Here is a 15,819-nt window from a genome sequence, read left to right on the forward strand (position 1 = left end):
CTAATATCCAGAAAAAAAGCTTCTATGCATATCCTTTCTAAAATTACTGCAAAGTATCTTCAAAGTTCTATATTCTTTTCTATTTTATATATGAATATATATATTTTCTATTTTATATATAAATGTGTATATGTTAATTCCAACCTCCTAATTTATCCCTCCCTGCAAGGTTCTATATTTAATGCCAGTTATTCTGAGGTGTTTAATTCAAAACTGTTACCTAATTTCTCTATAGGATGTTGGATTTCAAAAACATCCTATTTTCAAAATAGGATGGTTTAAGATCATCTTAAGGACTCATACGCAACAAATCCTTCTATGACGTTTGCAGGGAAAAATGAGCCAAAAGACACATAGGCACAGTATTCTTTATTATAAACAATCAGGTAACAGTGTTAAGTGTGCATTTGAAGGATAATTGAAGCCTAGCTACAATAATCAAAAACATTACTTAAATAGAAATAGTTTCTTTTTTGTTGGTTTGTTTTACATTAATTTGAACTTAACATATGCCAGGATCACCTAATCTTGTCATATAGTTCAGCTGTTAAATCCTTAATAGAAAAAGATGAAATTTGGAATGCATGTTATATTTTGCTTTATTTGTTGACTATATATACCAAATATTCAGGACATACTCAAAGTTAAGCAGGTGCTTAAAGTCTAGCAAGTGGTACTTATAAAATGCTTTTGTTGCTGTGATGGGGGTATTCAGTTCCTAGGAAGACAATGAAAAGGAAATTCTAAATGCTAGGTTGTTGTACAACTTCTCCTGATTTATACTGAGTGTAAAAAAAAGAAAAGAATAACAAAACATAAATGTATTGAGAAGTGACATCTTAATAGTTCCAAAGCACTGGCAGGTATTAAAATATCATCTAACTAAAACAAACTTTTCACATCTCAAATTTTTAATAAAAAAACAGGCTTGAACAACACCATAAATGTTCTGGGTCTTGTGAGCAGGCCAGATGTTGTTATTCTCTATTGCACAATCCTTGTCTATGGCAACCTTAAACATGTTTGGCTGATGCAATTAATGGCTTAGCATGTCCACTTTGCTCACTATCCTATAAAAGAATGCTATGACATTTTTTGGATTGTCTATCTCAAGGAATGAATGCTAAATGAGCACATCTAGAAGTTTGAAATCAAATACTGCATTACAATTTTTAACAATTCTTGCCAGCAAAAATGTTAAAAGGCTGATTTAAAATGTGACTCTTACAGTGACTGAAGGATTAACTTCTCATCAATTCTAAATTCTCTGAACTTCACAGTATCTTAATAAAGGCTTTTGGTGAGATAGGACTGGTAATGACGCATACGTACCACTTTAATCATTTATTTTTTGAAGAAATAATTTGGATTCACTGGAATATCTTGTCTTGGTTTCCCAAAGCTGCATGAAAATTCAATGTATTTTTTCATGTCATTTATAAGCAACTAGTACCGATTAATCCCGTAAAGGTATAAGACTACCAGAGGAGGAGTTTGACCACTGATGGAGAGAATCAGAAAGCTATGTATGCTCTCTGGAGCCCAAACCACGTGTACCTAATGCTCTTTCATGCAACAGTACTTGTATGAGGATGACTTCACCATATTAATGCCTTTTCCAAGAAAAGGGGAGATGGGGAATTATTGGAAAATAGGGAAGCAAAAGGAGAAAAACCCAATTTTGAGACACAGAAGAAAAGTAGCATTTATCCAAGGAAGTCTTCAACCATTACTTGATTGCTCAGAAGAGAAGGGAAATCAGCTTCAACATAGGATAATTAAGAAGTCAATTATACTTTTTTTCAAGCATAAGAAAGATTGCATGGTTTGTTTTAAAAGTTCTTGAAACATGAAGATGATTCTACAAACAGATTTACTCTTAAGACTTTCAGCTCCAGAGGGCTGGGACGGGTCTCTTGTTTACATTCGATTCCACAGTACCTAACACTGTGCCAGGCACATACATAGTTGACGCACCAATATACTACGGAGTTTGCTAAACACTAAATGGCCCACCTAGCTTTAATGTACAATGTAATATTTTCTACTGTATATGGGGAAGCCTCTATTAGGTGACACTAGTCATTACAAGAGGTGACAGCAGTAGCTCACACATATATCTTTTTCACATGATCATTCCTACCTTGAATACAATTTAATGAGAAACAACTACTATGCACTAATGCTAGAAAGAGTTGAGACAGAATGTATAAATGAAGAAACCTGGATCACTGAAGTACCGTCTGTTACAAGCATAATTACCTTCTTAAATTACACATTTTAAAAAGGGTGTGAAATATTTTTCCAAGCAATGCAGTGTTTAGTGGGTGGGAATTATTATATATATATGAAAGTACCTAGGAATTTGGGAAATTTTCCTCTCTTTATCATCCAAGGGTAAATAAGAACAGGTTTTGATGTTGTGGATACATTTTTTTAAATGTCCTGTTATTCAGGACCACTGTTCCTCAGAAATGGTAGGGATTGTGAAATTATTATCTTACTTGGGAAGTTATTTCCAGGTATGAAGCTTTAGTTTTAGAAGAGGCTACCACATATGACCAGCAGATCATTTAATCAATAGAAACACTAAGTTAAATAACTCAAATTTGATCCCAGCAGTGTGTCTAGATTTTCTCAAAGGCTTCACCACTGTTTTAGTCATCTGTGAATAGTTAATATTTGCCAGCATGTGAGGAAAATGTGGCAAAAGGCATGCCCTCACCTAGAGACTTTGAACGTGGGAATGTGAGAAGGTATAAGTAAACAGGGTGCTTTTGTCCAATGCTCTTATTTTACTGCTTCCGCACACAGGACTGACTGACATACATGGCCGTAGAGCTCACTGTGCAGACTGAGAAATCTGCAGAGCTGCCTGACATGAATCACCAGGAAAACAGGAACCTGAGATTTCCTATGTGGAAAGCAGGCATCTCCGTGGGTGATTCTCAGACTAAGTTCTGGTCTTATTTTGCAACTGGGGGGATATAGCTCCTTTCATGCTATTTTCATATTTATCTTCCCATATTAGACTCATTCTTTTTTTTTTACAGTGGTAGATAATGAGGCAACATGACTCTCAGCTTCACAGTTTCTTTCTTTTCCCATCACAGTTTAATTTGTTTAAAATGTACCGTTCATATCAGCACAATAGTCCAGCTATAGGTATTTCAACTTCAGAAATAAAGTTTATGTGACTTACCTTAACGTAACTGATTTTACAAGCTTGATTTTTTTTTTTTTTTTTTTTTTTGGCCAGTAGCACTAACAGTGAGGTTAAATTTTACGGGTTTGACAGCTTTGTTTTGTCCTAAAGTGTTATTTGCTCTAGTGCTGCTAGTACCTGATTTTTGCTACGTAAACAGTTTTAACATTTTTCCAGATTGGCCACACAACATGCCTTACATGACATGGTGGACTAAAGCTGCCTTTATTCTACCAACACCCTTCAAATACTGTTCCTACAGTTGCCTCTCATTTGTTCTCTCCCACAAAAGAAGCTGCTGCTTATTACAGCGTAGGCACAAAAACCTGCTTTTCTAATTGCACTGTACTGGCATCAGGTTAACTAGAAAGCACAAAACAAATGGTGATACAAAATGTGAATAGTACATATTATATGTATTTACACATGTACTTAGAAACTTCAGTTAGTTGCAAATCTGAAATGATATAAGCCACTGCCTGCAATAGCATCTATCCTATAGAAATGTGGATTAAGACAGGACTGTTAAGACACTGAAGAAATCGGGTTGTGTGGAGAGCCCATTTGAGTCAGAACTTTGTCCAACCACTGCAGTGGTCCATGAAGGTGAATCTCAATCCAGCAGGGTGTGCTCGTGACATCCTGGCGATGATACTCGGCTCCCCAGCCCTGAAAAGCAAAAACGGAGCAGAGTGATTGTGCCAGACTTTACAGGCAGCCTTCAGAGGCCCCAGCAGGCCCGGTGGACAAAGCCCACCCAACCCGGGCAGCTCCTGGGGCCTGAGAACGTGAACTCGACGTTCCTGCAAGTACAGGACGACTTTTGCATCAACCAGATACCCTGAGTCCCCATCCATGGTTTCCTCCTGGGTTCACAACTAAATTCATGGACCTAGAGAGGGCCTGGGTTCTAGCCATGCCGGAGACCCTGGCAAATCACTTCCTCTTCCACAGGGAAAGGAGCTTGAACTCATGTTCACCCCCTTAACGCTGAAGACCCGTGTTCTGTACAAAGTGGTTGCTCACTACAGACCAGTGACTGGATCTGAACGTTGTAAAGCGAGGGCTGAGGGCGCTCTTGGTTATTCAGGATTGATGAACAAAGCTTGTTTCTCCTCTCCCCCGCTGGCTCACTTCTGGCAATTTGCCATTTGTGACCATCCATAGGAGAGACAGTAAAAATAAAGACAGTAAGTTCAGTCAACATCCACCACCTCACATGGATGCAATTTTTTCTTGTGATGAGAACTTGTACATTTCTTTTACACTGATCATCTGTACTTATATTTGCTAGGGATTTATGTTTTTAAAAGTCCCTGCAATATAATAACAGTTTATTTTCTGTGAATTGTGTAGTTTTATGAATTTAAAGGTTGCATATCTGAGAAATACATCTTGCTGATCTTAGGAAAATAAGATTTCTATGCAAGCTTATGTTACAGTGAAATAATTACGTCTGAGATATTGGCCTTTTATCCTAATTTGAAAAACACAGGCCTAGAAAAAAGTAACCGCAAGTCAAATGGTTGTTCGTTAATGGCAATTTAACGCCCTCTGCTGTCTCTGAAGCATCAGAACGTTTGAAAAGATTTTCAGGTATTTAATTGCCTGACAGTGTGAAAATACTTTTAAAGCTTAACAGTAAATTTGAATAAAACTGCTTTGTCACCATGAAAGAAATGGATTCAAGAAGTCATTTTTTCAATTGGAAACTCTATTCTCGACTCTTATTTTTAAAATAATTACTAAAATTATATATACAATAAAGACATAATGGACTTCCCTGGTGGTGCAGTGGTTAAGAATCTGCCTGCCAATGCAGGGGACACCACGGGTTCGAGCCCTGGTCTGGGAAGATCCCACATGATGCGGAGCAACTAAGCCCGTGCACCACAACTACTGAGCCTGCGCTCTACAGCCCGCGAGCCACAACTACTGAAGCCTGCGCTCTACAGCCCGCGTGCCACAATTACTGAAGCTCGCGTGCCTAGAGCCCGTGCTCTGCAACAAGAGAAGCCACCGCAATGAGAAGCCCACGCACCACAACTAAGAGTAGCCCTGCTCGCCGCAACTAGAGAAAGCCTGCACGCAGCAACAAAGACCCAACGCAGCCAAAAATAAATAAATAAAATAAAATTTTTTAAAAAAGTATAGAAAAACAGGACACATTTTTAAAGATAATTTTGAAGGATTAATAAATAAATTTTACTTTGAAAAAACCTGGAACAAGCCATACTGATTCCTATATGACAATGGGAAAACTGTGTACATATACTCAGTTTGATAAACAAGCTCAGATTTGGAAATATTAGAATTATTTGCAAGTGCTTTGCGAGGGATGAAACAGCAGACGATGAAACTGAGGTCTTCAGCTTCAACGTGCAAATCCAGTTTTTTTCCTTCCCGCTAAGTAACTTTTCCTCCGTTCTCCAACCTTCACATCAATTTTAATAAGATCTAATTTGATAAATTCAACAAATATTCATAAACAGAACATCTACTGCTGTCTCAGAATTAATCACAACCCCCATAATGTTTCTATCCCAATTTGTTTATACCTTTATAAACAGCACTTAATTCATACTATCTGGTATTAGAGTCAGTTCTGTTTTGTAGCTTATTTGTAAATATGAGTGCTCCATTTGCCTGTATGCTTTGTAAGAGTAAGGAGAGTGTCTTATTTGATTCAGGTAAATTCACCAACATTTACTGAGTGACCATAGGTGCTCAGCAATTTGAGGGATGGAAGAATCTCTGTAGCATTAAGTCCTATACAATTATCATTGTCACTTTATCTTATGCGTTAAAAAAAAAATCAGATAACTATCTTAACTCGGTTTTCCTCCAAAAGTAATACGCTTAAGAATTTTCTTAAAATTGCTAAACAAGAGATTTCATACTCATGGAGGAGCTCTTCCAAAAAACAATTGACATATGTACACTATCAAATGTAAAATAGATAGCTAGTAGGAAGCAGCCGCATAGCACAGGGAGATCAGCTTGGTGCTTTGTGACCACCTAGAGGGGTGGGATAGGGAGGGTGGGAGGGAGACGCAAGAGGGAGGGGATATGGGGATATATGTATACATATAGCTGATTCACTTTGTTGTACAGCAGAAACTAACACACCATTGTAAAGCAATTATACTCCAATAAAGATGTTAAAAAAAAAAAAAAAGAGAGCATAGCTACCTTGTTTGATCAGTTGTTAGGGGAGCAGGGATTTGATTTGAAATCTGTTCGCTTACAAAGCTCATGCTTTTCCCAGCTAAGCTGCTGATCAGGAAAGCTGTACATTGTTTGGTAAAATTTGGACTCTGCAGTTTCCCTACTCTTGCCATTACCTGTAGGTAGAATTTTGACTTCTAGGATACTGTTCGTTTTACTTTTACTGTAAAATTTATAATAAAAATTTAAATTAAATTCGTATTTACTTTAAAAAAAAAAAAACAATTAAATAGAGCACCCCCACCCCCACCCCCTGGCAAACTGCTGTCTACTTGCCCTGGCTGTCTAACTGCCACGTCCACCAAAGAGTGCTTTTGGTTTTATTTTTCATTTTCCATCTTACCATCGGGAAGCAAGCACTCCTTACCTTGACAAAACTCATCCGGATGGTGCACATCTTAGTCAACTCATAAACAACTTCAAATCCGTGGTGGACGGACTGGGCAAGCAGCTGAGCAAACAGCTGGTTGTTGAAGACCTTGAGGCTGCAGCCGCTGGGGATCTTGCAGACGGTGGCCGGGTGAAAGCCGTGCTGATAGTTGCAGTTCCGGCTCTGCACAAAGATGCTGCTGTCACTCACGCACTCGGCGTAGACCTCTCCCCCGACGTAGTACAGGTGCACGCCTACGAGGCAAACACAGTCTTCCGACACCAGCACCGACTTTTCGCTTGGATGTATCACCCTTCCCTTCTCATCTACCTCTGTAACCTCAAGAGATGTGACTAGCAACTGTGAGGTTAATTTTAATATCACCAATCATTGATTAGTACCACACGTGCCCCAAAGGCTGACTTGCTTTAATTATCATCTATATTTTTTCCATGAGTCCATTTAAAAGTGGATTGCAACCCAGGTTTACGATCAGCACCAAGAACACAGAAGTAGGCTCTCGTGCACTACTCCCATCACTTGCTCAATCTCACGCTTGTTCCTTCTAAAAGGAAGATCTCATAATATTAGATGCAAAATAAATACATAAAGCAGAACACATCAAAAAAAAAAAAAAAAAAAAAGAACTGGACACAGATAGTACCATGGTAATACTTAGGTGCATACACTAAACCTACTTCAGAGGGAACAATAAATGAAGTTTAAATTTTATTTCACCAACAATTATAAATCCATTTCTCTTAATAAATACCTCAAAGAGACCCATTTTATTTTAAAACTTATCACCTACAGTTATAGGTCATAGAAATAATGCCTCTTTTTACCTACAAACAGTGAAATTTGTGCCACGTTTTCAGATAAAATATAAAAACTCACAATCAAAATGTAGTTTATGCTACTTTATCTCACATTCTTAGAGCTGAAAGGCAAAGCGTCCTGAGAACGCTGCTGCTCAGAGTAAATTTCAGTTGTTGCTTTCCCTCCCAATGTCTGGGTTTAAGATTCCACATAAATTTATAACAAGGGACTGGGGTTAGGTGAGATGGAGATGTTCTAGTCTAGTGAGTATTAAGCACCAGAACGATTGTTCCCCAATCTTTTAGCAGGAACAAAGTGCTCCAGCACTAAGTGTCAACATGACTGTAAGTACAATCGCTGGGCAGTGGCAAAAGGGGTTTGTAGAAATGATCCTGAATGTACTTACATTGATAGATTTTGGATCTTTTAAAAATAAAAATAAAACGTTTAAAAGTAATAAAACTGAAGACCTCCAGGGGTTCTCAGACCCTGGTGTGCGTAACTCCGCATTTAGGAAACATTTCGGACACAGCCGCAGCAATGGAGGCACTTCTGCATTATACTTCCCGCCAGCTTTATGGCTTCCTTTTCCGATCTCCTTTCCCTTAATACAATTTTAGAGAAGAGTGGTTTTCAGTATTAGGTATCCCAACCACAGACTCCAACGCAGTCTGAAGAAATGGACCCAGGGTCACAATGATAAAGCACAGCTCTTGATATTCAGGCCAAGGTTCCCCTTTCAGCACCTAGATCAGACCAGCTCCCCTTCCTCTGCTCAGCCTTCCTCTCCCTTTTCTTCCTCATCTCCATCATTCTTTCCCCTAAACGGCCCGGGGTCTGACACCCGTGGCCCTGGCCGTGAGGAGAAGGCAGAAGGACTGTCCTAATTAGCTGGGACATAGTTACTTGGCTGCAGCGACATGTTGGAGGTTAGGCAGGGGCAAATCCAAGCAGACTTCCTTTAAAAACTCCCAGGGGGAAGGCCTGCCTCTGGGGTAGCTGTGAGTTTTTTCAAAGTGAGAGCGAGCAGGTGGTAGAAGAGCCAGAACATGAGGCTGCTAAGTGTTTAGTATGTCTTTGAATTGAATGACCTTCAAATATATAATCCTCCCAGAACCTATTAAGGAGAACAGATTTTTGTTATCTGACTCTGGTGTTTATTTAGGGGAGGATTTTCAGTCCTGTTGAAGTCTCATCCGCAGCCACAGACATGCTGGCAGAGCATGGAAAGCAGAGAAAAGACTGAACAAGGAGGCAGTAATTTAGCATCCTGAGTGAGAAGAGGGGGCAGAGCCAACGGGATGCACCCACAGAAGCCCGAGCCAGCAGCCCTCAGTACCGGGACCGGGGGGAATTCAACCCCACTGCGAAGGAGGCTGGATTTGGGCTAGAGACCGCGACATCGAAGGAGTCAAGTAAGCAAGGGATTTTATTTGCATCCATTTGACAGGCCAGAAGAGTGGCTTCAAACCACATGTGTGAGATGCTAGATCGCCACAGAGAACAGTGAGCAGTAAGGATAAACGCCCGAAGAAGGTGCTACCTGAGACGAGAGAGAAGCCAGGCAACGGAGTCCTCAGGCAAGTTGTACCCACACCTCGGACTACCTCTCTTCTCGGGCTGCATCTTTCTTCATCTGAGTTTTCCATCTGTGTGTGCCTGCACCCACCCTTTAGGAGATTAGGGAGTCTGGAGTCCTGTGTGGTGGTTAATTAGGACTCTTTGGGCTTGATTTGGATCTGCTGAGTCAGGCTGCAGGTAGGTCCCTTCTGGCATCTTCTGCAGCCTTGAGTGACAGAGGTGATGGAGGGGAGGCGGGGAGGACAGCAGCTTAGTTAGGCTGGTGAGTGGGTTCCAATGCTGTGGGACCTATTAACAGCCAGAGGGGGACGTCCCGAAGTGGAAGGAATATGCAAGGATCCCCTCCGGAGTGGGAGTCGGGGTGGGGAAAGGATATCCCTGCGGAAAGTAGATCTCATCACCCCACAGCCCAGCTCAGAGAACCCTGATGCCTCTCCACTCTGCTTGGAAAACACCCTGAACTTATGAGCACAAACTCAACACCTTCCCTGGAGTTGGTAATTGATATTCCCCTTGGCTTTGCTGCCTTCTCTTCTGCACAACTATTTTATTTTTTTCCCATTAAAAAATGCACTATTTATTGAAATACAAGTGAACTATCCAACTAATCGCTGTGAAGAAGTGTTAATCGTACTGACTTAGAAACTCTATGAAATGCAGGGTGACATTCTTTTGAGTCCAGGCCATCTAGAGTAAGATCAAGATTTCAGAGAAACCCAAAGGCAAAGGGCCTCACCAGTCTTTACTCCCCATCAAAGATGCACAACTATTCTAAAATCTGGCTGACTGTCAGGATCCTCTGGAGCTTAAAGAAAGTGCATATTCTGAGGGTAAATAATGATGATACTTTCAGAAATTCCTTATGTAGTTAGACATATACTTAAATATATGGGAGAAAGGATACGAGGTCTGAGATTTGCTTTAAAATACTCTTGTAAAAATACTGTGATGGGACTGGGGAAAAGAATGGTACAGAAAGTGACTCACTATTGAAGCTGGAGATGGTCATATGAAAATTTATTACATGACTCTACTTTTGTGTAAGCTTGAAATTTTCCAAAATAAAAAAAAAATTTTTAATGTATGATCAAAAAATAACATAAAAGTAAAGATTTCCAGATCTACACCGGGGCTTTGGTCCAGAGGATGGAGGTGGGCCCGCCCAGGACAGTGCCTGCAGCTGTGCACTGCACAAACCCAGGGTGTGCCTCAGTCTTCTGAGATTTGTACAGTTATTAGAAGACTCCTCCAGCAGATGGCAGAAACTTCTCTTGAGAAATGGGTTCCTTCCAGTTCACACAAAGCCACTTCTGGGCTGGTAGCAAAATCAGTCCCCTAAAGCTATACTTGAAGACTTTAAGTCTCTCCGGACAATATGATGAACAAGCAGCTTTGGTCCCAACTGACCTACGCTGAATGCCCACTGTGCACTCGCACACTCGGCGACTCTGCCAGGGTGGGTGAACCGTGATGCTTTCTCTCTCACCACTACTTCAGTGACCCCAGCATGCCTGGACATGCCCGGTCCCACCCCATCTTCACAGGAGCAACAAGACCCACTAGAGGAAATTTATAAAATACAGAGATGCAAAGAATAAAGATCGGCCACAAATCCACAGCCCAGAAATATTCAAAGCTAATATGTGTCATATACCTTTCAGTCTTTTATGTGCACATTTTAAACAAAATTAGGATCATCCTCTACAGGATCTTTTATAACCTTTTTTCACGTATTAAAATAGTGTGAACATTTTCCTCATGATATGAAGTATTCTGCAATGCCCTGTGTAATAACTGCAACAGTATGACATTCTGTGTTAAAATTTTTTAGGATTTGCTTTTTCAGGGATGAGAAACCTTATACACATTCAAAGGCAGAATGGAAAGGACATTTTGAGACTGGGAAACTAAATCCATTGAGAAAGAAGCAATCCAAAAATCACCCTGAGGACTTCCCTGGTGGCGCAGTGCTTAAGAATCCGCCTGCCAATGCAGGGGACACGGGTTCGAGCCCTGGTCTGGGAAGATCCCACATGCCGTGGAGCAACTAAGCCCGTGTGCCACAACTACTGAGCCTGCGCTCTAGAGCCCGTGAGCCACAACTACTGAAGCCCGCGCGCTTAGAGCCCATGCTTGGCAAGAAAGAGAAACCACCACAATGAGAAGCCCGTGCACCACAACGTAGAGTAGCCCCCGCTCGCCGCAACTAGAGAAAGCCCACGCACAGCAAGGAAGACCCAACGCAGCCAAAAATAAATAAATTTATAAAAAAAAAAAAAAATCACCCTGAGGTGCAGACCCTCCTTCTAAGGAACTGACAAACCAAACCCTTGCCTCAGGATAATTCCTTTCATAAAACATGGAAGCATTACTAGGATTCTACAGAACAAGCTGAGATGTGCAAGAAAATAAAGATTCATTAAAAGGTGAAAAACTAATTCCAAAAGCAATTCAGTGATTTGGAATCTATGATAATTATGTTCAGGGAAGGTCTCGGTTTGCCTCGGTAAGTTCAATCCCTGGGGCTAATGCCTCAGGAATTATCATAATTACCCACTCCTTCTCCCATGAGAGGAAGAACAGCCAGCAGCCAGGACACACGCAGCATGTCTGCAGCTACAAAGGAGAAACCTGCCCGTCCTGCTCCAAGTGTCCTTTCACACCAAGAACCCAGCACAGGCTCATTACGAGGGTCAATGGCTCTGACTTCAGTTACAGCACAAATAGTAGGTGCTCAGAAATGACAGTGCTATTGATTAGGATTATATTAAGTTGTGCATTTCTAAGAAATATAATCCAACCGCAATGACCTTAAGAGCAGCACACGTATGTCCATGCAGTCCGTTCAAAACTGCGGTTTTCCTCATTATTTCCTCATCCTAAAAGCCACTCTAAAAAAGCAGGCACGTTTTATACTCCAGTGATCCAAGTTGGCTATTACATCACTCCCAAAACATCAGGAAATAACCTTCACTTTATTTTGCGCAGTCACAGATAGGTATGATATGTCAGCAGTTCTTCATCTTTTTTTCTGCAAAGATCCTTATAATCCTCCGATGGAGCTCTGTGTAACTCAGTGAGGTACTCCTTTTCTAGAATATTCTCGTGGGGAAAACACAAAATCTTCTCTGATTTACATTTTTAAAGTAAATCATTGTAAAATTTCATCACTTTAGTACTATGAGGGCCTTATTTCAAGATCTCAGAGGTGATTCTGACATATCGTGCCTGCAGCATATAAGTATTTTCATTCCATATCGAAAGACTCAATTCCTCAAGCGCTGAACTAAGAGGGGTGCCGAGATGAAAAAGCAGGAGGGCCCCTCCCCTCCAGCAGAAGGGAGCGACTGGGCCTTACAGACAGAGCCATGGGTGCAAACCCACATCACTCGTGGGACCAGGGGTATACCGCTGAATTCGCTGAGCTTCCATTGCCTCATCCATAAAATGGAACTAAGAAATCCTAACTTGTAGGGTGACAATAAAAATAACATGAGTAAGAGTCTGCCAGGGTGCCTCACACACATTAGGGAAAATCAGTGGGGGCAGCTATCAGTCATTTGAAAGAGTTCAAGTGGTCTGCCTGGTTTTCAAGGAAGAATATGGACAGACTTCATGTAGAATGCACTCTTCCAGGTTCTTTGAAGTCCTGCCTCTGATACTGAAGCAGCAGCTCCTGGCTATTCTAGTGCTAACTAGCCTACGGCTTTTTAAAGCACTTGGCTAGAGAGGTCAAAGCAATAGGTTTGTTACTGTTTTAAGGATACAAATAAAGGCTTGGTACCAAGCCTGCTGCCTCACAGTGCATTGCATTAGATGGAAAGCAGGATGAAAGAGCACGGGTGAGTCAGCATAAACCATCACCGCCACACAAAACAACTCAAAGTACATGCCCTGCTGACCGGTGGTGGCATGAACTTCCTTTAGAGGACCAGCCATCTTCCCTAACTTCAGTGGCAAGGAACACAAACCGGAAGTGACCTCAAAGCAACTGATAACTACTGAGGGGAGAAATGGCCCATCATTAACCATAATAAAAAGCTTTTTTTTGTAGATACCTTCCACCCTTGCCCCACCCCCCACCCCCCTACAGTCTCATCTCGATATAACAGCCAGGGGATCCTTCTGAAGTGAAAACTCAGATCTATAAACTCCAACTTAACTCCATCTTCCTATGTCACACAGGCAAAGTTAAAGCACTCTACATGGCTTCTAGGCCCTGAGACCGGGTCCTGTCCCCGCTTCTTCTATGACTTCCTCACTCCCTTGCTCACTCTGTTCCGTTCACTTTGGCGTCCCTGCTATTCCTCACTATGCCAGGCAGGCTTCAGGGCCTTTGTACCTGCTGTTTCCCTTTGCTTGGAAAGCTTTCCCCACTGGTACCCACACTGTCGATTCCCTCTTTAGCTCTCGGCTCAGATGTCACCTCCTTAGGAAGCCTGCCCTGGCTACCCTCCCCATTCCCTTTCCCTCCTTTGTTTTTCTCTGGACAATTATCATTTGACGTGTGTGTGTGTGTGCGTGTGTGTGTGTGCGTGTGTGTGTGTGTGTGTGTGTGTGTGTGTGCGCGTGCACGCGTGTATTATTTCTTGTTTGTCTTTCCTTAGTTGTAGGTAATCCACGAAGCCAGGGATTTTTGTTTTGTCTTGTTTGTTTCCCATTGCTGCATCCCTAGTGGCAGAACCATCTGGCTAAGATTAAATGCTCAATAAATATTTGCGAGATGAATGCATAGCTGTGAAGTCTGAGTGTCTCTAGTAACTAACTCCACAGAACACGTTAACTTGTTCACTAACCTCAAGGTGCATTTGGCTGCAAACTTACTCAGGCTGGTGCTCCAGGAAGCCACGTAGCTCAGAACCAGATAATCCACGGGGGCCCCTGAGAGAGAGCCCCCTGACCTCACAGAAAACCAATAGCTCTTGCTTTGAAATATTCCATGCCATGCTTTATGGCATGGCTTGTAGCCCCTTAAAAAAATTATCTTTTCACATTAGGACAATTCCAAAGCAGCTTTCTGAGAAAATTGTGCCTTGGGGACCATGTTGAGGGTGGAGTGCCCTTCCATCCAGGTGAGCATTTCCTAGGCTTGCTGGTTTTTGTAACAGGTCATCAGTCCTGGCTCTTGCTCCTATGTTTTTTTTTTAACCCTGTGTACTATCTCTCAGTTACTAACATGACACCAACCCTCCACATCCGTCCATCCACATCAGCAGCACCCTGAACAAACTACTTGCAGAAAGTTTCCCAGAAGGTATTTAACAGTCCTTGCATATTTTAATTCTATTTTTAGATCAAGTGGCATAAGTAGAAGTCTAATATGCAGACCAATCTGTAAAGCCCTTTAGCAAACAGCTCTACAACATTACGTTTTAACGTTCTACCTTTAGATTTCACCTGAAGATTCTTATAAAAATCATTTAAAAGTAAAACCATACCTGAGATATTTAAGATTTCAGTCAAAATATTACTTCCTTTGAGGAATGACTATGTTTCCTCCTTTGGGATAAAAGTTACATTACAGATTAAGTTTCCTTTTTCTGACCTCCAGAGGAAAAGTTTAATCACAATCACAATGGTTACAATTACAATGGTAACTCTTGGGAGATGACATACGTGTATTCTTCTCTCCCACTCACCCCCAGCTCCTGATTTTCTATTTTTCATTTATCATTTCACTGTAAAGGTTTCTTGTAAGCCACCTCAAAGCTACTATGGAAAGATACAGGATAAAATAAACAGAAAGTAACTTTTGCCATTAAGAGTCAACATCAGTGAAGGAACTCAGCCTGTCTCTTAGTCAATGGTCTGTAGGTTTACAACAGGAGACATTTAGGAGGTATGTTAGGAAGAATACAGGAAGCATCATAAGTGAAATAATGAATCTCCCCTGGAAATTTGAAATAAAAGGCTCGTGGCTACTCCCCAAGGTGGTATAAGTGCTAGACGGGGAGAGAAAAGATCAAATGACTCTGAAGGTTCTTTATACCTGTGATTCCAGAGTAGAATAGTGGACAACCAGGCACCATTCAGACACTGCCAACTATTCGAATAGAAAAGAAAAGAACTTCAAATCCTCAACGAGGCCTCATGCTCAGCTGGGATTGATCATGCCAATGAGACAGGCTCCAAAAGCATCACAGCCAGACCCCAGTGAGGCCTGTGCTTATTCGGCTGTCGTAACAATGCCTGGACACAGGAGAACCCCAATCACCTACCAAAGGCTTCCTGACATTAATAAGTCAACGATTTTTTAAACTGCCTAGCTTCTCAGTCTCTAAAAGTAACTTCACCTGATATAAATAATCATCCAGCCAGAACTCCTCTTCTTCAGAAGTTATCCTATTTAGCATTTCAGGCAATTCAAAAATAATTCATAATACTTCTCTTCAATAATATCATCCTGGGACTTCCCTGGTGGTCCAGTGGTAAAGAATTTGCCTTCCAATGCAGGGGATGCAGGTTCGATCCCTGGTCGGGGAACTAAGATCCCACATGCCGTGGGGCAACTAAGCCTGCGTGCCACAACTACAGAGCCCACGTGCCCTGGAGCCTGCATACCACAATTAGAGAGAAAAAAACCCGCATACCACAGCTAGAGAGAAGTCAGCACACC

The 15,819-nt window shown here is 41.4% G+C and overlaps 1 protein-coding gene across 2 annotated transcripts in view; it reads right to left on the minus strand.

Annotated features, from left to right (window-relative positions):
• Positions 1–354: 354 nt before the first annotated feature.
• Positions 355–15,819, minus strand: part of SMAD9 (SMAD family member 9) — a 62,467-nt gene continuing 47,002 nt past the window's right edge. For both annotated transcript variants that reach the window (XM_059902969.1, XM_059902968.1), the window contains exons 5-6: positions 6,801–7,057; positions 355–3,874 (exon numbers count right to left, since the gene is read on the minus strand). In XM_059902969.1, the coding sequence (XP_059758952.1) occupies positions 3,731–3,874; positions 6,801–7,057 (401 nt within the window). In that variant the 3' untranslated portion in view covers positions 355–3,730. The remainder of the gene's footprint in view (positions 3,875–6,800; positions 7,058–15,819) is intronic.

Source organism: Balaenoptera ricei, chromosome 18 (genome assembly GCF_028023285.1).
Source record: "Balaenoptera ricei isolate mBalRic1 chromosome 18, mBalRic1.hap2, whole genome shotgun sequence".
Classification (NCBI taxonomy): domain Eukaryota; kingdom Metazoa; phylum Chordata; class Mammalia; order Artiodactyla; family Balaenopteridae; genus Balaenoptera; species Balaenoptera ricei.